General features: G+C 51.5%; 1 protein-coding gene across 5 annotated transcripts in view; it reads left to right on the top strand.

The window, feature by feature from the left end:
- Mprip (myosin phosphatase Rho interacting protein) overlaps positions 1-17872 on the top strand; it is a 134083-nt gene that overhangs the window by 69940 nt on the left and 46271 nt on the right. For all 5 annotated transcript variants that reach the window (XM_026408721.2, XM_077801173.1, XM_077801175.1 and 2 more), the window contains exons 4-5: positions 9474-9625; positions 14103-14187. In XM_026408721.2, the coding sequence (XP_026264506.2) occupies positions 9474-9625; positions 14103-14187 (237 nt within the window). The remainder of the gene's footprint in view (positions 1-9473; positions 9626-14102; positions 14188-17872) is intronic.

Raw genomic sequence — 17872 nt, forward strand, 5'->3', positions numbered from 1 at the left:
CTCCCTAGCCAGTAGGCCAGGCTCACACAGCAGGTGTGAGAAGGAACTTCTTGGTCTTGGCAGCAAGTGAGAAAGATCCTTGTGTTGTTTTCTCCCTAGCAAAAATCAGTTTAGCCAGTCTAACAGATGCCCCCCGCTCCTACAGAAGCCCCGAGTGGGTCATCCCCTCAGGTACCCCACAAAGTCCCCAGACCACTTCAGTGTGCAGGGTGCAGGCGTCACCCGCCTCTGCAGGCCAGAGTACGGACTGCACTGCACCACGGGCTCTCTGTCCTGCCGGGATCAGCAGATGTGTCACATTTTAGAGACCCCTAATCAGTGGAAACTTCGGATACCTCTAAAGCCCACACGGCTGTGGGTGAGGCCAGAGCAGGTCTTAAAGGGGAGCCTCCCAGGAGTAGGAGAGCTGCTCCCGTGAGTAGGGCAGTCATCTGGGGTCAGATCCCAGTAGCTTGTGAGTTAGGTCCTTGGTGTTTTAGTCATACTGCTGGGGTCCCTGCCTGTTCTTGTGGTAGAGGCCCCATGCTGTCATGGGAACTGAGACCTCACTGCACCAGTGGAGGGTCTGCAGGCCTGGACTGGATGTCAGTGTTCCTTCCTGTGGGAGCATGAGAGGAGCTGCGCAGGCTTCTCCAGGAGTGAGCCTGCTGGCTGTCACACTCTGACTCTTTTCTGTTATCTGTACAGTAATTTGTTTTAAGTGTGCCAGTCCATTGTCTTAGAACTTTCACAGGGTTGTACAACCATCACTGCATCTTTAGTTTTCGTCACCTCCAAAAGAAACTCTACATTATTAGCTCTCCCTGCAGTCCTGCCCCCCACCCTAGCAAACCACCCACCCATCTGCATTCTGTCTCTGTCAATCAGCCTGTCTGGGGCATTTAATGTCTATGGAATAAGCAGCATCACTGCACTCACCTCTTGCCTTTCACCTTGACCCTCTGCTAATCACAGCCGAGTTCTGGCCGACACCTGGGTGGGGGCTGCAGACCAGTTCCGTGGCCTTGCTAGCCCAGGTGCTGAGGTGGAAAAGCTGTGGGGCCTGTTTTGTCTGGTCTTTGCACATGTGTCATCCTGTCAACCCGTAGAACACGGGCTTTGGTAAAGATCTTTGTTCCTAATTTGTAAAGAAGACATTTATTTACATGTAAAATATTTATAATGTTTATAAGTAAAACACATGTTTCAGTGGTGCTGGGACAACTGGTTATCCGTATGTAGGAGAATGAAAGTAGACCCTTATCTCTCACCTTGCACAAACATCAACTCAAAAAGGATCAAAGACCTTGGAATTAGACCAGAAACCATGCAACTCCTAGAAGAAAACACAGGGTCAACACTCTAACTTTTAGGCACAGGTGATGAATTTCTCAATAGGACCCCTGAAGCTCAGGAAATGATGCCAAGAGTTAGTAAATAGGACAACATGAAATTAAAAATCTTCTGTACAGCAAAGGAAACAATTAGGAATGTGCAGAGAAACCCACAGAATGGGAGGATATTTTTGCTAGCTACTCTTCTGACAGAGGATTAATATCTAGAATATATAGAGCTCAAAAGCTTTTCACCAAAAAATCGAATAACCCAATTAGTAAATGGGCAAACTAAACAGACACTTCTCAAAAGAAGAAATACAAGTGGCCAATAAAAACATGAAAAAATGTTCAACATTATTAGCAATTAGGAAAGTACCAATCAAAACTACTCTGAAATCTTATACCAGTTAGAATGGTAGCCATCAAGAGTACAAGTAATAATAAATGCTAGAGAGGATGTGGAGAAAAAGGATCACTTCTACACTGTTGGTGGGATTGTAAGTTAGTAAAACCACTATGGAAATCAGTATGGAGGCACCTTAAAACACTAGGCATGAACCTACCCTACGACCCAGGCGTACCACTTCTTGGTATTTACCCTAAAGAACTACAGGCATCTTACTACAGTGATACATGCATACCCACGTTAATAGCACCACATTCATAATAGCCAAACTGTGGAATCAGCCTAGGGGTCCATCAACAGATGAATGGATAGAGAAACTGGTATATACAGTGGAGCTTTGTTCAGTCATAAATAAAAATGAAATCATAGTGTTTGCAGGAAATTGAATGCAACTAGACACCAACATGTTAAGCAAAGTAAGTCAGACTCAAAGGTTAAGGGTTGTATGTTCTCTCTCATGTGGAAACTAGAGAGGAAAAAAGAAAACAAAGGTGGGGGCAAGTCTTCTAAAAATCAAAGGGAGATCAGTAGAGGAAAAGGACCAAGGGGTGAGAGGTAGGGTGGGGGCAGGCGGCAATGTGGGGAGTGATATTGGTCAATTATACTGTAATATTGTTTGCAGGTACAAATATATGACAACAAGTCCCATGAATACGTACAACTATAATGCATCAATTAAAAATGAGGGAAAAATGTTTATATTGTAAATCTATCCCATAAATCCAGTGGAGTTTGAAAGTTTGTTTGTTCAAGTATCATCTAAAAATATTCACCAAAGTTCATTTTAGGAGGTGCCAAGCTAGATAGATAGCGGTGAATAAAATTAATTTTATCTAGTACTTTCCGGTCTCGTGTGGAGAACAGGTGGGTGACCCATAGCCAGGGGCTATGCACAAGCCTGCCCTTTAAAGAATACAGGGTAACCACACAGGAGGTTAGGGACTTCAGTGGGCATCTCTGACAGGGGCAGCATTGAGGAGGCTGGCCTGTTGAGCCAGTTTCTGTGGACCTCTCAGTGAGCTAGTCCGAGAGGTGAAGTAGGCTAGTGCAGAGCTTCAGATACAGGGAGAGCAATGCTGGGAGGCTGTTGAGAGAGGTGGCCTGGCCAGATCTCTACTCATGACAGAGAGCTCTGGGTTGGCCTGACCCTGGACTCATCCATGGAGCTGTACAGAGGTGCAGAGCCCAGGCCTCCTGCTGTGCACAGGAGCCCAAAGCTGCCATGGCCTGCCAAGCTCCCACAGCCTCTCCCAGGACCCCAGCTTTCAGGCCGGCCTGCCACTTACCGTCCAGACCCCAGTTCAGATTGGTTGGCAGCAGAATGACTGCCTGGTGGGTGGTTGGAAGAAAGGTGCAGCACTCAGAGCTGGTCTGCACGTGCCTGGAGCTGGTGGGGAGGGCAGCTGGCGACGTGATGCTGGTGTACAGAGCCCTTTTCTGTCCACTTGGGGTTCCATAGAAGGGCCGGCCCTGCCTCCCCCTGATCCAGATGTAGCCTTGGAAACTAGGCTCCAGCCTTTCCCAAGGTCAGGTGGGATCTGCAGGACACGTGTAGAGAGTATGTGGGTTACTCCTAGATAAACCCCTGGTTTGGCCCCTCATTTTCAAGATGCCTCTTCGCCACCTTTTCATAAGCAGCCAGTGGCCAAGGTCTGCACAGAGACTTTGGTTCCCCTCCCCTCTCAGGGGAACAGATTATCTAGTGCCTAGAGCACCATCAATGTCGCAGGACCTGCCTCTCTGTCCTGAAGTGGGAGACCAAACACCCAAGACTCTTCTTCCTTCCTCCTGAGACAGGTTGTTAAGGGAAACCCCTGACTACATTCTTGCCCTGGTACGATGTGTGTGGGAATGCGCCAGGAGCCAGGAGGAGCAGCATGCAGGGCCAGCCAAGCCCCCTTTACTTGACAGTCCCTTCGGTTTCACGGCAACTGTACAGGTGTGGGTTGTGTGTATTATATGTGTTGGGGGGTACACATAAGATAAAATTCACCATTTTAGCCAATGTAAAGTGGTGATTTTATATAATCATAATGTTTTACAACATCACTCTGTCTAATTTTAAAACCTTTTCATCGCTCCACATGGAAACCACATACACAATGTCACTCTTCACCTCCTGGTCCCCCCTTATATCTTTGCAGTTATTGATCTTCTTCCTGTCTTTCTTCATGTGTTTCCTCATTGTGAATGTTTCATCAAAATGCATTTGTATTAAACTGCCTTGTCCCTTTGCAACTGCCTCGTTTCCCTCAGTGTCATGTGTCCAAGATTCCCTCATGTTCCAGTGTGTGTCACTGTTCCATTCTTTTTATGGGTGAATAATATTCCATTGTATGGCTGAATCTCATTATTTTTTTTAATCCATAGTGGGCATTTGGGTAGTTTCCACCTTTTGACTATTATGAATCAGGCTTCTGTGAGCATTTTTGTTAGAATAGCTGTCAGTTCTTTTGGGTGTATACCTAGGGTATACACTTAGGAGTGGATTGCCGTGTGTGTTGGCATTCTGTTACAGTAATAAACTACCTGAGATAATCAGCTGTGAGCCTGTTTTCCTTCACCATATGAAAGGGGGGTATGGGGGGGCAGCATATGTGATTCCTGCTAGGTCTCAAGTAGGAGAATCTTGTGGTTCTGTGACAGCAGCTATCTGAAGGCCACCCTGAGTGGCCCCTCCCTGTGGTTTCTCTCCCCTGCTTCTCTCTTTTTTTTTCTCTCTGGTTCGACTGGTACATCTCTTTTTCAGGAATAAGCAAAACTAGGTGAAGCTTGGCCTCTTAGGAGGCCTGGGTTGCTCACCTTTGGAGGTGCAGAACTAGGGCAGGGAGCTCAGTGGAGCTGGCTTCTTGCTGACAGCGTCAGAAACGGGCGTTCCCTCTGCCTGAAATTGGGTTACAGCCTAGATGCTTGCCCTTGCTCTTGGAGCACAAGGTTTGGACCCAGCCTGAACATTTTCTTCTGTCTTCTAAGGGCTGAGAATACAGATGGGTGTGTCCTGCTCCTAGACAGAGGCAGCAGGGGAGGGAAGAGGCACTGGCCAGAATCATGCGCTGTCTTGGAACACTTGGTTGAATCTGCTCCAGCTTTTTCTTTGTAGGAGAGTGACTGCGTGCAGAGTAGCAAAGGGGCTACTTTAGAGCCAGGAGCCTGAATTTGAATCCTGACGTGGCTACCTCTGAGCACTGTGACCTTGGATGAGTTATTTAGCTACTTGGTGGCCTACTTGCCCTCTGTAGTGTTCACCTGTTCTATCTCAAAGAATAAACTAAGAGACAAAGGCACAGGTAAAGCAAGACTTTAATGATGGTCTTGCAAGATCTAGTATTTAGGTAAGCATGCCCACCCAGGGCAGTTACTGTCAGCATTTATACCCTAATGCGCAAGCGCTCTCCCCTGATTCCTCACTGGCTGAGTACTGTGGGGGTGAAGTCATCCCAAACATTGCCTAGGTTCTTCTGCCTTCTGTTGGGTTATTTAAAGAAATATACCTTTGTTGTCCCACCTCCCTTTGTTCTCTTGTGGCAGGAAAGTCTTGTTGGATTGAGACGTCTTGCAGTTTCTCTCTCTGTTGGCTGGGCTGGCCCGTTCTCTTCCCTGGCCCAGCACCTTCCCTCTTGCCTCCTGTTGGTCAAAGGGCTGTGAATTTTTCACATTCAAATGTTACCTGCTTGTAACTTTCCACTCTGTTCTCCCCTTCTGCTGCTTTTCTTACATTCCAATTTTACATTTATAAGCTAAATACTGTATTCTGAAAATGGGCCACCCGATTTTGTTTCTCACGTGTAGGATTCAGATGACTGTGGTGCCTGCCCCATGGGGTCATGAGAGTGTTCAGTGGGAGGATGCGGGGACAGGGCTTGGACCAGGGCCACGTTCAGGTGAGTGGCCTTGTTGCCAGTAGTACTACTGTAACACTGGTACTTGTGAAGGCAGGCACAGGGGCACATATCTGTAATCCCAGCAGCCCAGGAGGGTGAGGCAGGGGGAATCATGAGTTTAAAGTCAGACTCAGCAACTTAGCAAGGCCCTAAGTAACTCAGGGAGACCCTGTCTCTAAACAAAATATTAAAAAGGGCTGGGGATGTGGCTCAGTGATTAAATGCCCCTGGGTTCAATCCACAGTTTCCACCAGCCACTCCCCCCACCCACATACTCCCCCCACTCTCACCCCACACACAAAGCGTTGGTGCTTGCTTCCTTAGGCAGTGCTGGTTGAGACTTGGAGGGAACTATTTTCTTAGCAGGTTGACAGTTATACATACCCCGACCTGTTGTCCAAGAGCACTGGTTGGAAGCACAGCATAAATAAAGTCTTAAAAGTTAATGCCAGATCCTTAATGGTGCTGAAGGGAATGTCAAATGGCACAGCCACTTTGGGAAATAGTCTAGAAGTTTCACAAAGAGTTAAACAGTTCCCATATGACCCAGCAATTTCACTCCTAGGTTTCCACCCAAGAGTAATGAAAGCATACGTTCACATGAATACTCGTATGTAAACATGCATAACAGCATTGTTCACAACAGCCCCAAAGTGGAAACAAACCCAGGTGTCCATCAACAGGTGACCAGACAAAATGTGGTAAATCCACAGAATGGGCCGTTATTCAGCCCTAAAAAGGAGTGAAATACTGACACATGCTGCATTGCAGATGGTCCTTCAAAGTATGCTCAAGGAAGAAGCAGACACAAAGGTTGCATTGTATGACTCCGTCTACATGGAGTATCCAGAATAAGAAAGTCTCCAGAGACAGAAAGCAGATTAGTGGTGCAGGGGTTTAGAGGGAAGTGAGTTCTGTTGGCCAGGTTTTTTAGGGGGGTGATGAGAATGTTCCATATGTAATTAATTGTTAGCATGACATGAACATGCTAAAAACCATTGGATTTGTGCTCTGTAAATTGGTAAATTGTGTGATATGTGAATTATATCTCAGTAAAGCTGCTATTAAAAAGAAAAATTAGGGCTGGGGCTGGGGCTCAGTGGCATAGTGCTTGCCTAGCATGTGTGAGGTGCTGGGTTCTATTCTCAGCACCATGTATTAATAAATAAAATAAAGGTTCGTTGACAAATAAAAAATATTAAAAAAAAAAAAGAAAAGTTAATACCAGGGTTAACTAAGAATGAGATCATCTAATTTTGGCAGCAAGTTTCTTTCTACCTCATTGGAAGCTCCATGAGTGTATTGGGCTCTGAATCACAGCTGTCCCCTATTCCTTGACATTCCCTCTGTTTTCCCGTTGCTGCATATGTAATAGGATCAGGTGACTGCCTCACAGTAATACTGAAGGGGCCGTGAAGGACATTGTAATTGTGGGATCTGGCACATAGGTCACAAATGAGCATCAGTTTCCTTCAGTCCTGGCCTGTCTTGGCTTTCTTTTTATTTCCTAAAACCCCTTTGGGAAGGAGATAGAGCCCCCGTTTCACATGTGAGGAAGCTGAGGCCCCAGTGAGGAGGAGGAGAAGCTGTGGGCATTACTTCTTACTTGGTTGGTGAGGCTGAGACCCATGACTGTGTCCAGCTGCAAGGCAAGATCTATGGCTGGTGGCCCAGCACTCAGTGGAAACAGTTTCTGTGCCAAAGAGGAGAGTAGGCCTTTGATGACAATGAGTGGTTTGGTGACACTGAATTCTGGAATAGTTGTCAGAAGTAGGCCCAGTGGGTGATCCCTTGAGAAGAAAATATTAGAATTTTTTTGATGTTTTATCATCTCTATTTATCTTTGCGTGATACACGTTATATCTTATTATCTATTGGTGCTGTGGCACACGTCTGTACCTTTCCAAGTGCACATTCTGTCAACATTTTAAGACCCCGGGCCAAGGGTTGGGTTGGTAATCCAGGACCAGGAAGAAATGGTGCCCTGGAAAAGACTCTGCAGTCCCCTCCCTCTGTGATCACTCGTGGCTCATGCACAGCTTTGTCATTTGGTCTCTACTCGGGTCCAGGAGAAGCATATGCTTCTGTGTGGGGAAGTCCAACTCCAGGCAGCTTAGAGGAGCACCTCAGAGAAGGCCTAGGGATTAGACTTCTGTAGAGTAGGATAAGGGGCTGAGGCTAGAGAGAGGGGGTGGAAAAGGTCAACAACCCTCTCCTGGGCTTCTTCAGCCAGAAGGCTGTGGGGACTTGGATCCAGGCAAGATGGACTTGGAGACCACTGCCCTCAACTGCTGCTTTGTTGTAGGACAGCCCCACCTGGCTCCCAGTGCTGGCCCCTCCTCAAGTACCAGCCCACAGTGCCTGGAGATACCCTGCTATGCTAATGAGAGTGCTGGGTGGCTGCTGCTCCTCAGCCCCACCCTTGCAGTGCTGAGGCCCTGCACTGTGAACCCCTGCTGAAGGCGTGTCCCACCCAGAGCAGAGGCTCCTGTGAGCCCAGCCTCTGCCCTGCCACCTGCCTTTCTGAGCCAGGCCAGTGGAGCTCATTTAAGCTCAGAGGCCCCACAAGGAAAGGCTTCTTGAAGTTGGGGGCTCACTCTGCAGCCTTGGGAAAGAGACCCAGTGGGAGTAGTATGTGGATCCTAGTGACCTTCGGGTCTGCTCCTGCAGCAGGCATCAGGGCTGGCTGCTGAGAGAGGTGGCAGTAGTGGCTTACAGGTCTGCCTAGTGGCAGTAACAGGAAGATCCCACCCAGTCCAGTGGAAGAGGCTTGGGGAGATGGCAGCTAACCTGAGTTTGGCAGATGAAACCACTGGGTGTCGGGGGGAGTAGGGTGGGGTGGTTGGTCTGAGGTTAGCATGGGTACCACATCTTGTCCTCAGACCAGGACCCTCCCTCAGCTATGAGCAGGGAGCTGGCAGTAAGCACTGATTGGGCTGTCCCCTACTGCCACCATCTGCCTCTTTTTCAAATTGAAGATGCAAATATTTCCTGCTTCTCCAGGAGTGAAACAAAGGCAAACCCCAGAGGGCTGCAGAGTCAGCCTGCCCCCCCCCCGGGGGGGCCCCAGGGCTCTAACCCACTGACTGCGCTTCCTTGTGGGAGCTGGTAGTCCTGGTGTGGTGGGAGCCACAGCACCCTGCCCACCTTCCCAAAGCATCTACACATTTGGTGGGGGGAGTCTTAACACCAAATAAGGGCTGACAGATCACCTCTAGAAAGGCCTGCTTCTCTAGCTGTTGCCTATGTGAATTTTCTTAAAGCCTTCCTTTCCTGTGTTTGGTTTTCTGTCCCCAATTTCAGCTTCTAACAGCTTTTCTGTTTAGGGGGGAAAGTGTTTTGGATCAGAGCTGGCTGGCAGCCTCTGCAGGCTCCAAGGACTGGGCAGGTGCTGGTGGGCTGGCCCTTTCAGGGTGCCCAACTCTGTTCCCCAGCCCCATGGCCAGAGCTTAAGGATATGGCTCCGCTCCAGTCCTCTCCTTGTATCTAAAAATAACCTGGCTATTTTGATCCACCTCCTCTGGAGCCTTCTCTCCTTGTTCTCTTGGATCAGCAACCCCTCTGGGACTAAGATCTTGGCTGCCTCTGTACCCCCAGCTGTCCTCACTGAGCTGTCCCTTTCCTGTTCTCCCCCATCCCTGCCCCTTCCTCTGGTGCAAGCCAGGATATTGTTTTCAAGGAGGAAGTAAAGTGCAGCCGGGTGTCCTCTGAGAAAACCTGGCTTGGCCTGCTTCTTCCTGAGTGGGTAAGGGAGGAAGTGGAACTAGGAGGATGGAGGACCAGAATGACCAAGTACTCCAGGATGAGGTGCCACCTTGTGCTGCCTCTTTTCTGCTACCTCTTGGTGACTCTGCCTGTCTTTTCTTTCAGCCCACCACCCTCCCACAGGGCACTATCAACATGAACCAGTGCACAGATGTGGTGGATGGGGAGGGCCGTACTGGCCAGAAGTTCTCCCTGTGCATCCTGACACCTGAGAAGGAGCATTTCATCAGGGCAGAAACCAAGGAAATCATCAACGGGTGAGCACTCAGCAAACAGGAGGGGGCAGTGTGCTCTGCCCCCTGTCAGTGGGCCCTTGCACCAGGCTGGCGTTCAGTTCAGCATAAAATGGGCTGAGTGCAGTTTTGGCCATGTCAGCATGGCTCTTCTGTAGCTCCCTGTCTCTCTCAGCACTTCAGCATACTGTGCCCACCAGGCCTGTGTCCCATGCCTCGCGTTTTCTATACACTCCACAAGGCTGCCCATGCGTCCTGCAGACCCTGGGGTCTCCTCTCCTTGTGGGGCCATCATGTCTTCCTCTGGTCCCTTCACTGGCTTCCCCACCTCCATTCTCACCACACCCCAACCCTCCTATCACTCAGCCACAAGGCAGCACATTCCCCAAAGCACATCTGCCCCTGTCCTTTTCCTGCCCTAAACCTTGTCACCATAGAGGTCCAAGTTGCCTGGTGGACCCTATGAGGCCCCTTATGGCTCTCCAGCCCCGACGCACCACTGCCATGTGCCTCAGGCACTGGACTGCATGGTGTGGACCATGCCCTCCCCTAAGTCTGGAAATACGCCTCTTTTCTCTTTTCCTCTAGGCTGAGTGTCAGCCATTCAGAGGAGCACATCATGTGGAGATGCTGGGCTCCATCGCCTGGCTCGGGTAAAAGCTCCAGGTGATCCATGTGGATGTGGGTAGAGGCCTATCTTAGTCATGTCCCCAGTGCCTCACCTGTAAGCCACTCTGTGAACCCACTCTATGGACTGGCTTCTTTGGGTGGAAAGGACAGACAAGCACTTTGCTCATCCTATTCCTCTATGCAGGTTTAGAGGAAGGCCTGTGAGGTAAAGGAAGGCCTGTGAGGTAAAGGACGCCCGTGTTTTGAGATAGCTAATAGTCTTGGCAGATGTGCGCTCCAAGCCTCTGAGCTCAGGACCTCCTGATCCAGCAGTGGTCATTTGGTACCAGCATGTCATAGCCTGGGCCATGGTGTAAAACTGCCTGCGCTGTGTGGATGGGAAGGCTCAGCATGCCTGGCTGGGAGCTTGGGGAGTGGGTCCCAGAAATTCCCACTCATCCTTTAAGGATTAATGGAGGGACATGTGTCAGAAGAGGCTTTGGAAGAAAGCAAACCTAGGGAATGGCTGATGGCTGCCCTGCAGGGTAGAAGGAATTGGACATATGAAGCCCTTTGGTTGACAATCAGAAGACTCCTTGGAGCACCACCTTGCTTTAGCATCTCAGCTGCATCTCTGACCCAGGCCTAGAGTAAGGAGGTGAGAGGCTGGGTGCCAAGGGTGCCCTGTGCGGGAGGCCATCTTTTTGCTGGGGATGAGCTGGAGGAGTACCTTTTTGTCTGTCCCTGAGCTTAATCTAGAACCACGGGGCTTAAGGGTATCCAGGGCTTTTGAAGAACCTAGACCTTGCAGCGAGGAGCCTGAGGGCTAAAGGCAGGGCTGCTATCAGTCCTCCTTCTGGGTATGAGTGGCCATCTGCACTTCCTTTTCACACCAGCTGCTGTTGCTGACACTGGCCAGACACACCTGACCAAAATGGATCCCTTAGGGAAACACTCCCTCCTGGCTGTAACTAAGCAGGCTGGGTGACAGGTGAGGCAGAAAGGAGGTCCGAGGTCCCCAGGCAGGCAGGGGAGTATCTGGAGCTGCTTGGTGATGGTTAGGAAAGGTGATGAAGGTGATGCTTAGCTTTTTGGTGTTTTGGGGGTGGTGGGGGTGCTACCGGGAATGGAACTCAGGGGCTCTCAACCACTGAGCCCCCTCCCCAGCCCTATTTTGTATTTTATTTAGAGACAGGGTCTCAGTTGCTTGGCCCCTTGCCATTGCTGGGGCTGGCTTTGAACCCAGGGTCCTCTTGCCTCAGCCTCCTGAACCACGAGGATTACAGGCATGGCCACCACACCCAGCAATGTGGCCGTTATCGTGGGGTCCTTGCTGTATCCCAGGCCCCTTTTTCATTTTGCCATCCTCTCCTTTTCCCCTTCTTCTCTTCCTCCCCTCCCCACCTACTGGGAATGAAGCTCAGGATCTTGCACATGCTAATAAGCAAGTGTTCTGCCACTGAACTACACCCCTGCCTTCTCATTTTATTTTGAGAGAGGGTCTTACTAAGTTGCTTATGCTGGCCTCAAACTTGCTATTCTCCTGCCTCAGCCTCCCAATTGGGATTATAGGTATGTACCACCATATGCAGCCTCTGTTTTCTCTTCTGTTAGCATGTATGGGGCCTGCTATTCCCATATAGCATGGATAGACATTGTTATTTGCAGACCAAAGTATTGGGTGCATGTGGCCTCGGTATCCTGTACATGGTGCTCCGTAGAGCCAAGGCTTGTGCTGTGGCTTGGTGCCATAGCCACAGCCAGAATAGGTCACCCCAGGCTCTTCCTATCTCATTGTCTGGGTTGGGGTCCTGCTCATTTCTGTCTAGCAGGTAGGTTCTCATGGTGGCAAACTGTCCCTGGGCTCTGTAGTCATTGCTAGCAAAGTTCCCCGTAGTGGGTCACCTTAGGGGTGAGTGCCTGACTTCTCAGCCAACCCCTTGCACAGGGAGGATCCTAGGCACCCTGGCTTTGGGGGAGGCCAGCAGAAGTGCCCAGGGACCATTACTAAGGATGTCACAGGGGAGTATAGAAGGAGTGGTAGCTATAAGCTGGGACCTCAGAGGTCTGTAACCTTCTGGCTCTGCCTTAGGCACGCCTATCCCCTTGAGGATTTCATTTCCTCATTTCTGAAACTAGAGGCTAGATCCGGTGGTGGCTTGAACACTGCACAGAATTTTACAAGGACAAAGGAATTGAACAGTGGCTGCCTCTAGCTCAGCCCATGGGCAGTAACACTCAGTTATGAGCTAAAAGTATAGACAAACACCTGTGCCATCAGAGAGAGGTCGGCAGGTCTCTGCTTCACGGCCCACGGCAGGAAAGGAGACTGCAACTATCTGCAGGACGAGGGCTTCCCCAGGGACCCGAGCCCTCTCCCTTCTTGTGTCTTGCTCCTAGAACTTGGGGAGCTCATGGTGCTATGGCTGCCCTTTCAGCAGCCATGACAGCTGATATTTCTGCCAGGCACTCCAAGGACCTGTGTCTGTAGAGGACAGATCCTACAACTTCACCAGACTCTGGTCAAGTTTATACACACACTCATGGCCCCAAGTGTGTGGGAGCAGAGTGGAATTGCAGAGTCTTCCAAGAGCCCCAAGCTCTGCAGGTGCCAGCTCCTGGGAGGAAGGAATGGATTGCCCACCATGTCCTTGCACTGCACCACCACCTGAATGCAGTTTAAGGAGGCAGGGAAGGGCCTGGTGGCGCACTGGGCATCTTCCTCGCTGCTTGGCCCTGCTGTGGCTGGGGTCACATATGCTGAAACATGTGATGGAAGGTGTCCTCACTTCTCAGATTTCTCACAGGAGCCCCGTGGGAAGTATCTAGTGTTAACTAGATGTTGAGGGTGTTAACAAAATAAACCAAGTGAAGAAAGAAGAGGGGTGACTTTGGGTGGGTGCTTGGGCTGCCCAACTCTAGAAGGCAGAGTCGGGAGAATGAGAGGAGGAGAGCAGAGCAGGGGAAAGAAGGGGGGCCAGCCCCCAGCTCCGGTGGAGAGTGCAGGTGAGGCGTGCTTGCTGGCTTCCACCCAGTGCCACCTCCTCTGAAAGAGCTGTGTGAAGGGTGGCCTTAGCAGCCTGAAAGCCTGGTATATGGAAACTGGAAAGAGAACCACTTACTCCCTCTACCCAGCCCTAGAGAGACCAGCAGCCTCAAGGCCATTCAGAAGACTGGGAGGGAGGTTGAATGGGCCAGTCCCAGTGGCCCGGCTCCCAGGCAGCCCAGTGGAAGCACTTGTACCTCCTTAGGGACCTGACTCTGTTGTACCCTGAGTGCTCAGACCCACGGTGGGGCCTAGTGCTGACACATGAGGAGCCGTGATGAGCAGAGGAGGCTGTAGCAGGCACTAGAGAAGGGGCTGTCTGCAAGTACCAGAGAAGACAGGAAAGACAGACAGGAGCACCTGACCCAGGATGCAGATATGGTTATGTGACTTGCCATTGAGGCCGAGTGTCCCAACGTGGGGAGGGGAAAAAGCAGTTGTCAGGGTCAGGAAGAAATCATCTGCCTCAGTAGCCCTAAATGGCCTCCAGCTGCTGCCCGTCTGTGTACTCCACAAATCCACTCAGAGCAGGCAGTTTGAGAGCTGAGTCTAAGCTGTGGAGATAGGTCCGTGATATGATAGTGATATGCCCTTGTGCCTCAAGGCCTGTGGCCAGGGCCTCTGCCAGAGTGGAGCCTGCCTTGTACCCTGAATCTGCTGTGGCCATGGCAGGGGCATCATCTGGACCTGGGCCTGACACAGCCTGTGCTTCTGCCTTGCTCAGTGCCTGGAAGCCTAGCCACTGGATGAGCATCTCCAGGGAGGAGGTACAGTGTCTGCAACCTGGACCACTCCAGCAAGGGTCAGGGTCTTAATCTGGTGGTCTGTCTCCTCTCTTCTCCCCAGGTGGCTAGAGATGCTAATGGTTTATCCCAGGACCAACAAGCAGAACCAGAAGAAGAAAAGGAAAGTAGAGCCACCCACCCCGCAGGTAGGCCTTGGGTTTGCCAGCTGACATCCCCTTGGTGGGGCTGAGGCCTGGGAAGGAGGGTTCCTGGAGAAGGGAAGGAAGGTTTCGTGCTAGGGCTGAGGCAGTCACACCCTACACACGTTCTGATCCTCTCCATGTTCTCAGGACCACAGTCCACACCATCTTCTCCAAGCCACCAGGACACAGTAGCCTGCTGGCGTGACCTGGGGCTGCTGCCCAAGGGAGGGTTCCAGCCAGTAGGCAGGTGCTAGTCAACACTGTAGTGTGTGTCCCTCCCCTGATCATCCTGTTGGCCTCTGGGGAGGAAGAACATGTGCAAGGGTGGCCTGCTGCATGCATTCCTGTACTGCCACAGCCCAGGAGAGGAGACAGCTGTGCAGTGGGGAGGCAGAGTCCTGGGGTGTCCCCACCCAGTGGGAGACTTTCAGGGTCCCCCACCCTGATTCCCATGTGGTAAGAGGATGGCTGGGCTAGTCTCTCCAGGCCCCTCTCCTCTCCCTCCCTCCCTCCCTCTCTCCCTGGCCAGGGCAGGAAGGGCTCTGCACCTCCATCTCTGATATACTTTCTACATTCCTGGGGCTGGGGGGCATGAGGTGACCTTTCTGAGCTTTTACTAACTAATTTGCAAAACAGGTCTGTTGGTATCTGATTGCTAGAATGATGGTGGGTACTGAAGGAAACAGAACCCACTGTGGGCACTCAGCACATACTAATCCTTTCCCCTCTGTGTCAAACAGTTGGCCTCACCAAGTGCTTTTGCTTTTGATAGATCAAGCCTCCAGCTGCCACCCTCCCACCTCCACCCCAAGAGTGAGCAGGATGAGATGGGGTCCCTTGGGCATTATAAGGCCAGAGGCAGTGGGAATGAAGAGAGCCAGCCTGGGTGGAGCCTTGCTGCCCTAAGGTCATGAAGTCCTCCCAGGCTGCCTCCCTGAGCTGCAGTCAGGGATGGGCAGGAAGGGAGGGATGCACCTGGGCTTGGTCCCCTCCCTCACACCCCCTTGACTGCCCTTCAGCCAGTTTGTGCTGAGCTGTCGCACAGGCCCACCTGACAGCAGGACACAGCCTGAACCCACCCTCCATTGACAGATGTCCAGTCACCATCCTGTGACTCCCCCGAGTCCCGGGTGGCATGCAGGCATCTCCTGAAAGGAAAATGCCCCGTGAGTCAGAAAAAAAATGCAGTCAGAATGCTTCCTGGAGACGGAGAATGGAGCTTCCTTCTGGAGAATAGTAGTCGACACGCAGATCCCCACGCTGCCTGGTCTGAGAGAGTATCATAGGCAGAATAGCAAGATTTGGGGTTACACCGGGTTTCCATGGTGATGCCTGAGAAGCTAGGCAGAGCTTCTGCCTCTAAATATGGTAACTCCAGGGAATTGGTTGTGCTCCCTCCCCAAAATGGTGCTGCCCTTAGCCAGGTTCTACCTGGTACCTGATCCCAGGGCAGGGAAATCACCCACTTCTGCCCTGAGAGTGTGCCTCTCAGACCTGGGGGTGCAGGGCTCTCAGCCTCTTCTGCTCAGCCCTCTCCTAAGCTGGCCTAGCAGGGTCGCTGTCATTTCTGTCCTAGATCATCCCTTTGAGTCCACTAGTTTCAAAAACCATGAACTTTCATCACACATCTTCCCCAACTGATGTTGTGGTGACATGGGACCTCTACAGAGGAGAGACAGGCACTACACTGGGTCAAGGTCTGGTCACCTCCCTCTGCAGCCTGATGCTGAAGGTGTTCAAGTGGCCAGGGTAAAGTTGTGGGGTAAGCCTAAAGCTTTTGGGTTCCTGGAGAGTCAAGAGCCCTGTGTCTGACACTTTCTCCGTGGGCTTTTGTAGACCCAGGAGACTTTCCCATTAAACCATCCAGGGCTTGAAGCCTTGGCTCTCTGCTGCATCCAGTTGAACTTAGCCTCTGCCCTGGAGGTGCTCAGTTGGGAGGTAATGGCCCCAAGGTGGGCCCATGGATTAGGCTGAAGGGGAAGCAGCCAGCAGAGCCCAGGACAGGGAGAGGAGACAGACCCAGCCCTGACCAGAGCCCCACAACTTGTGGCCTGTGAGGCACAGCCTCCAAGGAGTACTGAGAAGGAGCGGGAACAGGAGGAAGCCCTAACCCGCTGTTAGGTATGACCAGGGCCAGAGTCCCTAGCCAGATGTGCAGGCCCTGAAGGTCTCTGTTAGCCAGTGGAGCCCTGAGAAGTCAACTCCTCCCTTTCCCCAGTCCCCCAGGTCTGGGTCCCTTTTCAGAGACCTGTAGAACCGAGGCCATGCCCTGGCCTGTGCATATACTCTCTGCTTCTCCTTCCATAGGAGGCTCGTCTTCTCTTGAGGTGTCTGCTGCCCCCTACTTTAGGGCAGAGCCCTCCTTCCTCCTCCATTTTCATGCCAGGGAGGTAGAGAGGCCTTCTCTGACACTCCTTCAGAGCGAGGGGTCCCGTTTCCTCTCTCCTGCTCTGAAAACCCTGCGAATGTTCCTAATGAGCAGCAGACTTCACTGCAGCATTAACAGCATGAGCAGCACAGCTGTCCTGGGCATCCAGGAGATGTGCCTCTTCCTCTGGCATGAGCCCCAGCAGCCCTCCCCCACATTATGGGGGAATCAAGGGATCCCCAAGACCTAGGCCTAGCTGTGTGGCCACACTTGGTCCAGCCAGATATCTCATCTACCTGCTCAGAGGAAGAAAAGCATCTTTGCACAGGATGGACTTCCTCATTGCCCATCCCCACCTGTGCCCTACAAGCCAGAGTGACTTTGTTACTGCTGTCCCAATGAGGACAGTATCAGTGTAGGGGTAAAAGAGATCAGGTAACTGGAGGAGGGACCATCAGTCATGTCCTAGCGTTGTACCTCAGGAAGGGCATGCATGTGCCTGCGTACTTCCTCTCCCAGTGTGGGACTATAGGACCGTGGCCAGGGCTGTGCCCCTCACAGGCACAGAATCCTGCTCCTTCCTCTGTGACCCTCTCTGGTGGCCTCTGCCAGCCCTTGGTCCAGCTTCCCTTCCACTATGGAGACTGATTTATCAAGGACAGTTTTTATGTTGCCTCCCACCGCTGCTGTGCAGGAATCCAGCTACCCTTGAGCCCACCAGAGCTGTGTCTCGGCCTCTGGCCACCTGGAATTGGAGTGGCAGACAATGGCAGAAGGACCTGGAGTGGCCTGGAGCTTGGGAGAATTGTTGCTGCTATGGGGAGTGAAGGTGGCACAGCTGTGATTTATGATGGATGGGCAGGCCAGGGCAGTGTGCTGACTGGAGGAGCAGGTGGCCCTGAGGCTGAGTCTCTGGGTCATTGGAGCCCTCGTGAAACTGGCAGGAGAAACCTATACCATTTACTTTGGAGAATCTTGACTTCTGAGAAGAGTCTCCAGCCTGAGAGTTAGTGAGCCATTGACTCTGAGCCAAATGGGTGGTCAGGTGTTTGCCTTTGGGCCTACAAGAAAAGCCGTCCTGACTGATCTTGTCCTGTGAGGCCTGTAGTCCTTATGAAGCTGACAGCAGATTTGAACTGGGGCCCCCATCCAGGGGAATGCTCTGCCCCTCCCACCCCTTGTCCTGCTCTGAGGGCATGTAACGGTGGAAATGCTTGGATCCCACACTGCCTCTTCCTGACCACACAAGAGGCCTGCCCTCCGAGGGGGTGAATTGGTGAGACTGAATGGTATGGTGCCTAGCCTGGCTGGTAACAAATA

Source organism: Urocitellus parryii, chromosome 7 (genome assembly GCF_045843805.1).
Source record: "Urocitellus parryii isolate mUroPar1 chromosome 7, mUroPar1.hap1, whole genome shotgun sequence".
NCBI classification, from domain to species: Eukaryota; Metazoa; Chordata; class Mammalia; order Rodentia; family Sciuridae; genus Urocitellus; species Urocitellus parryii.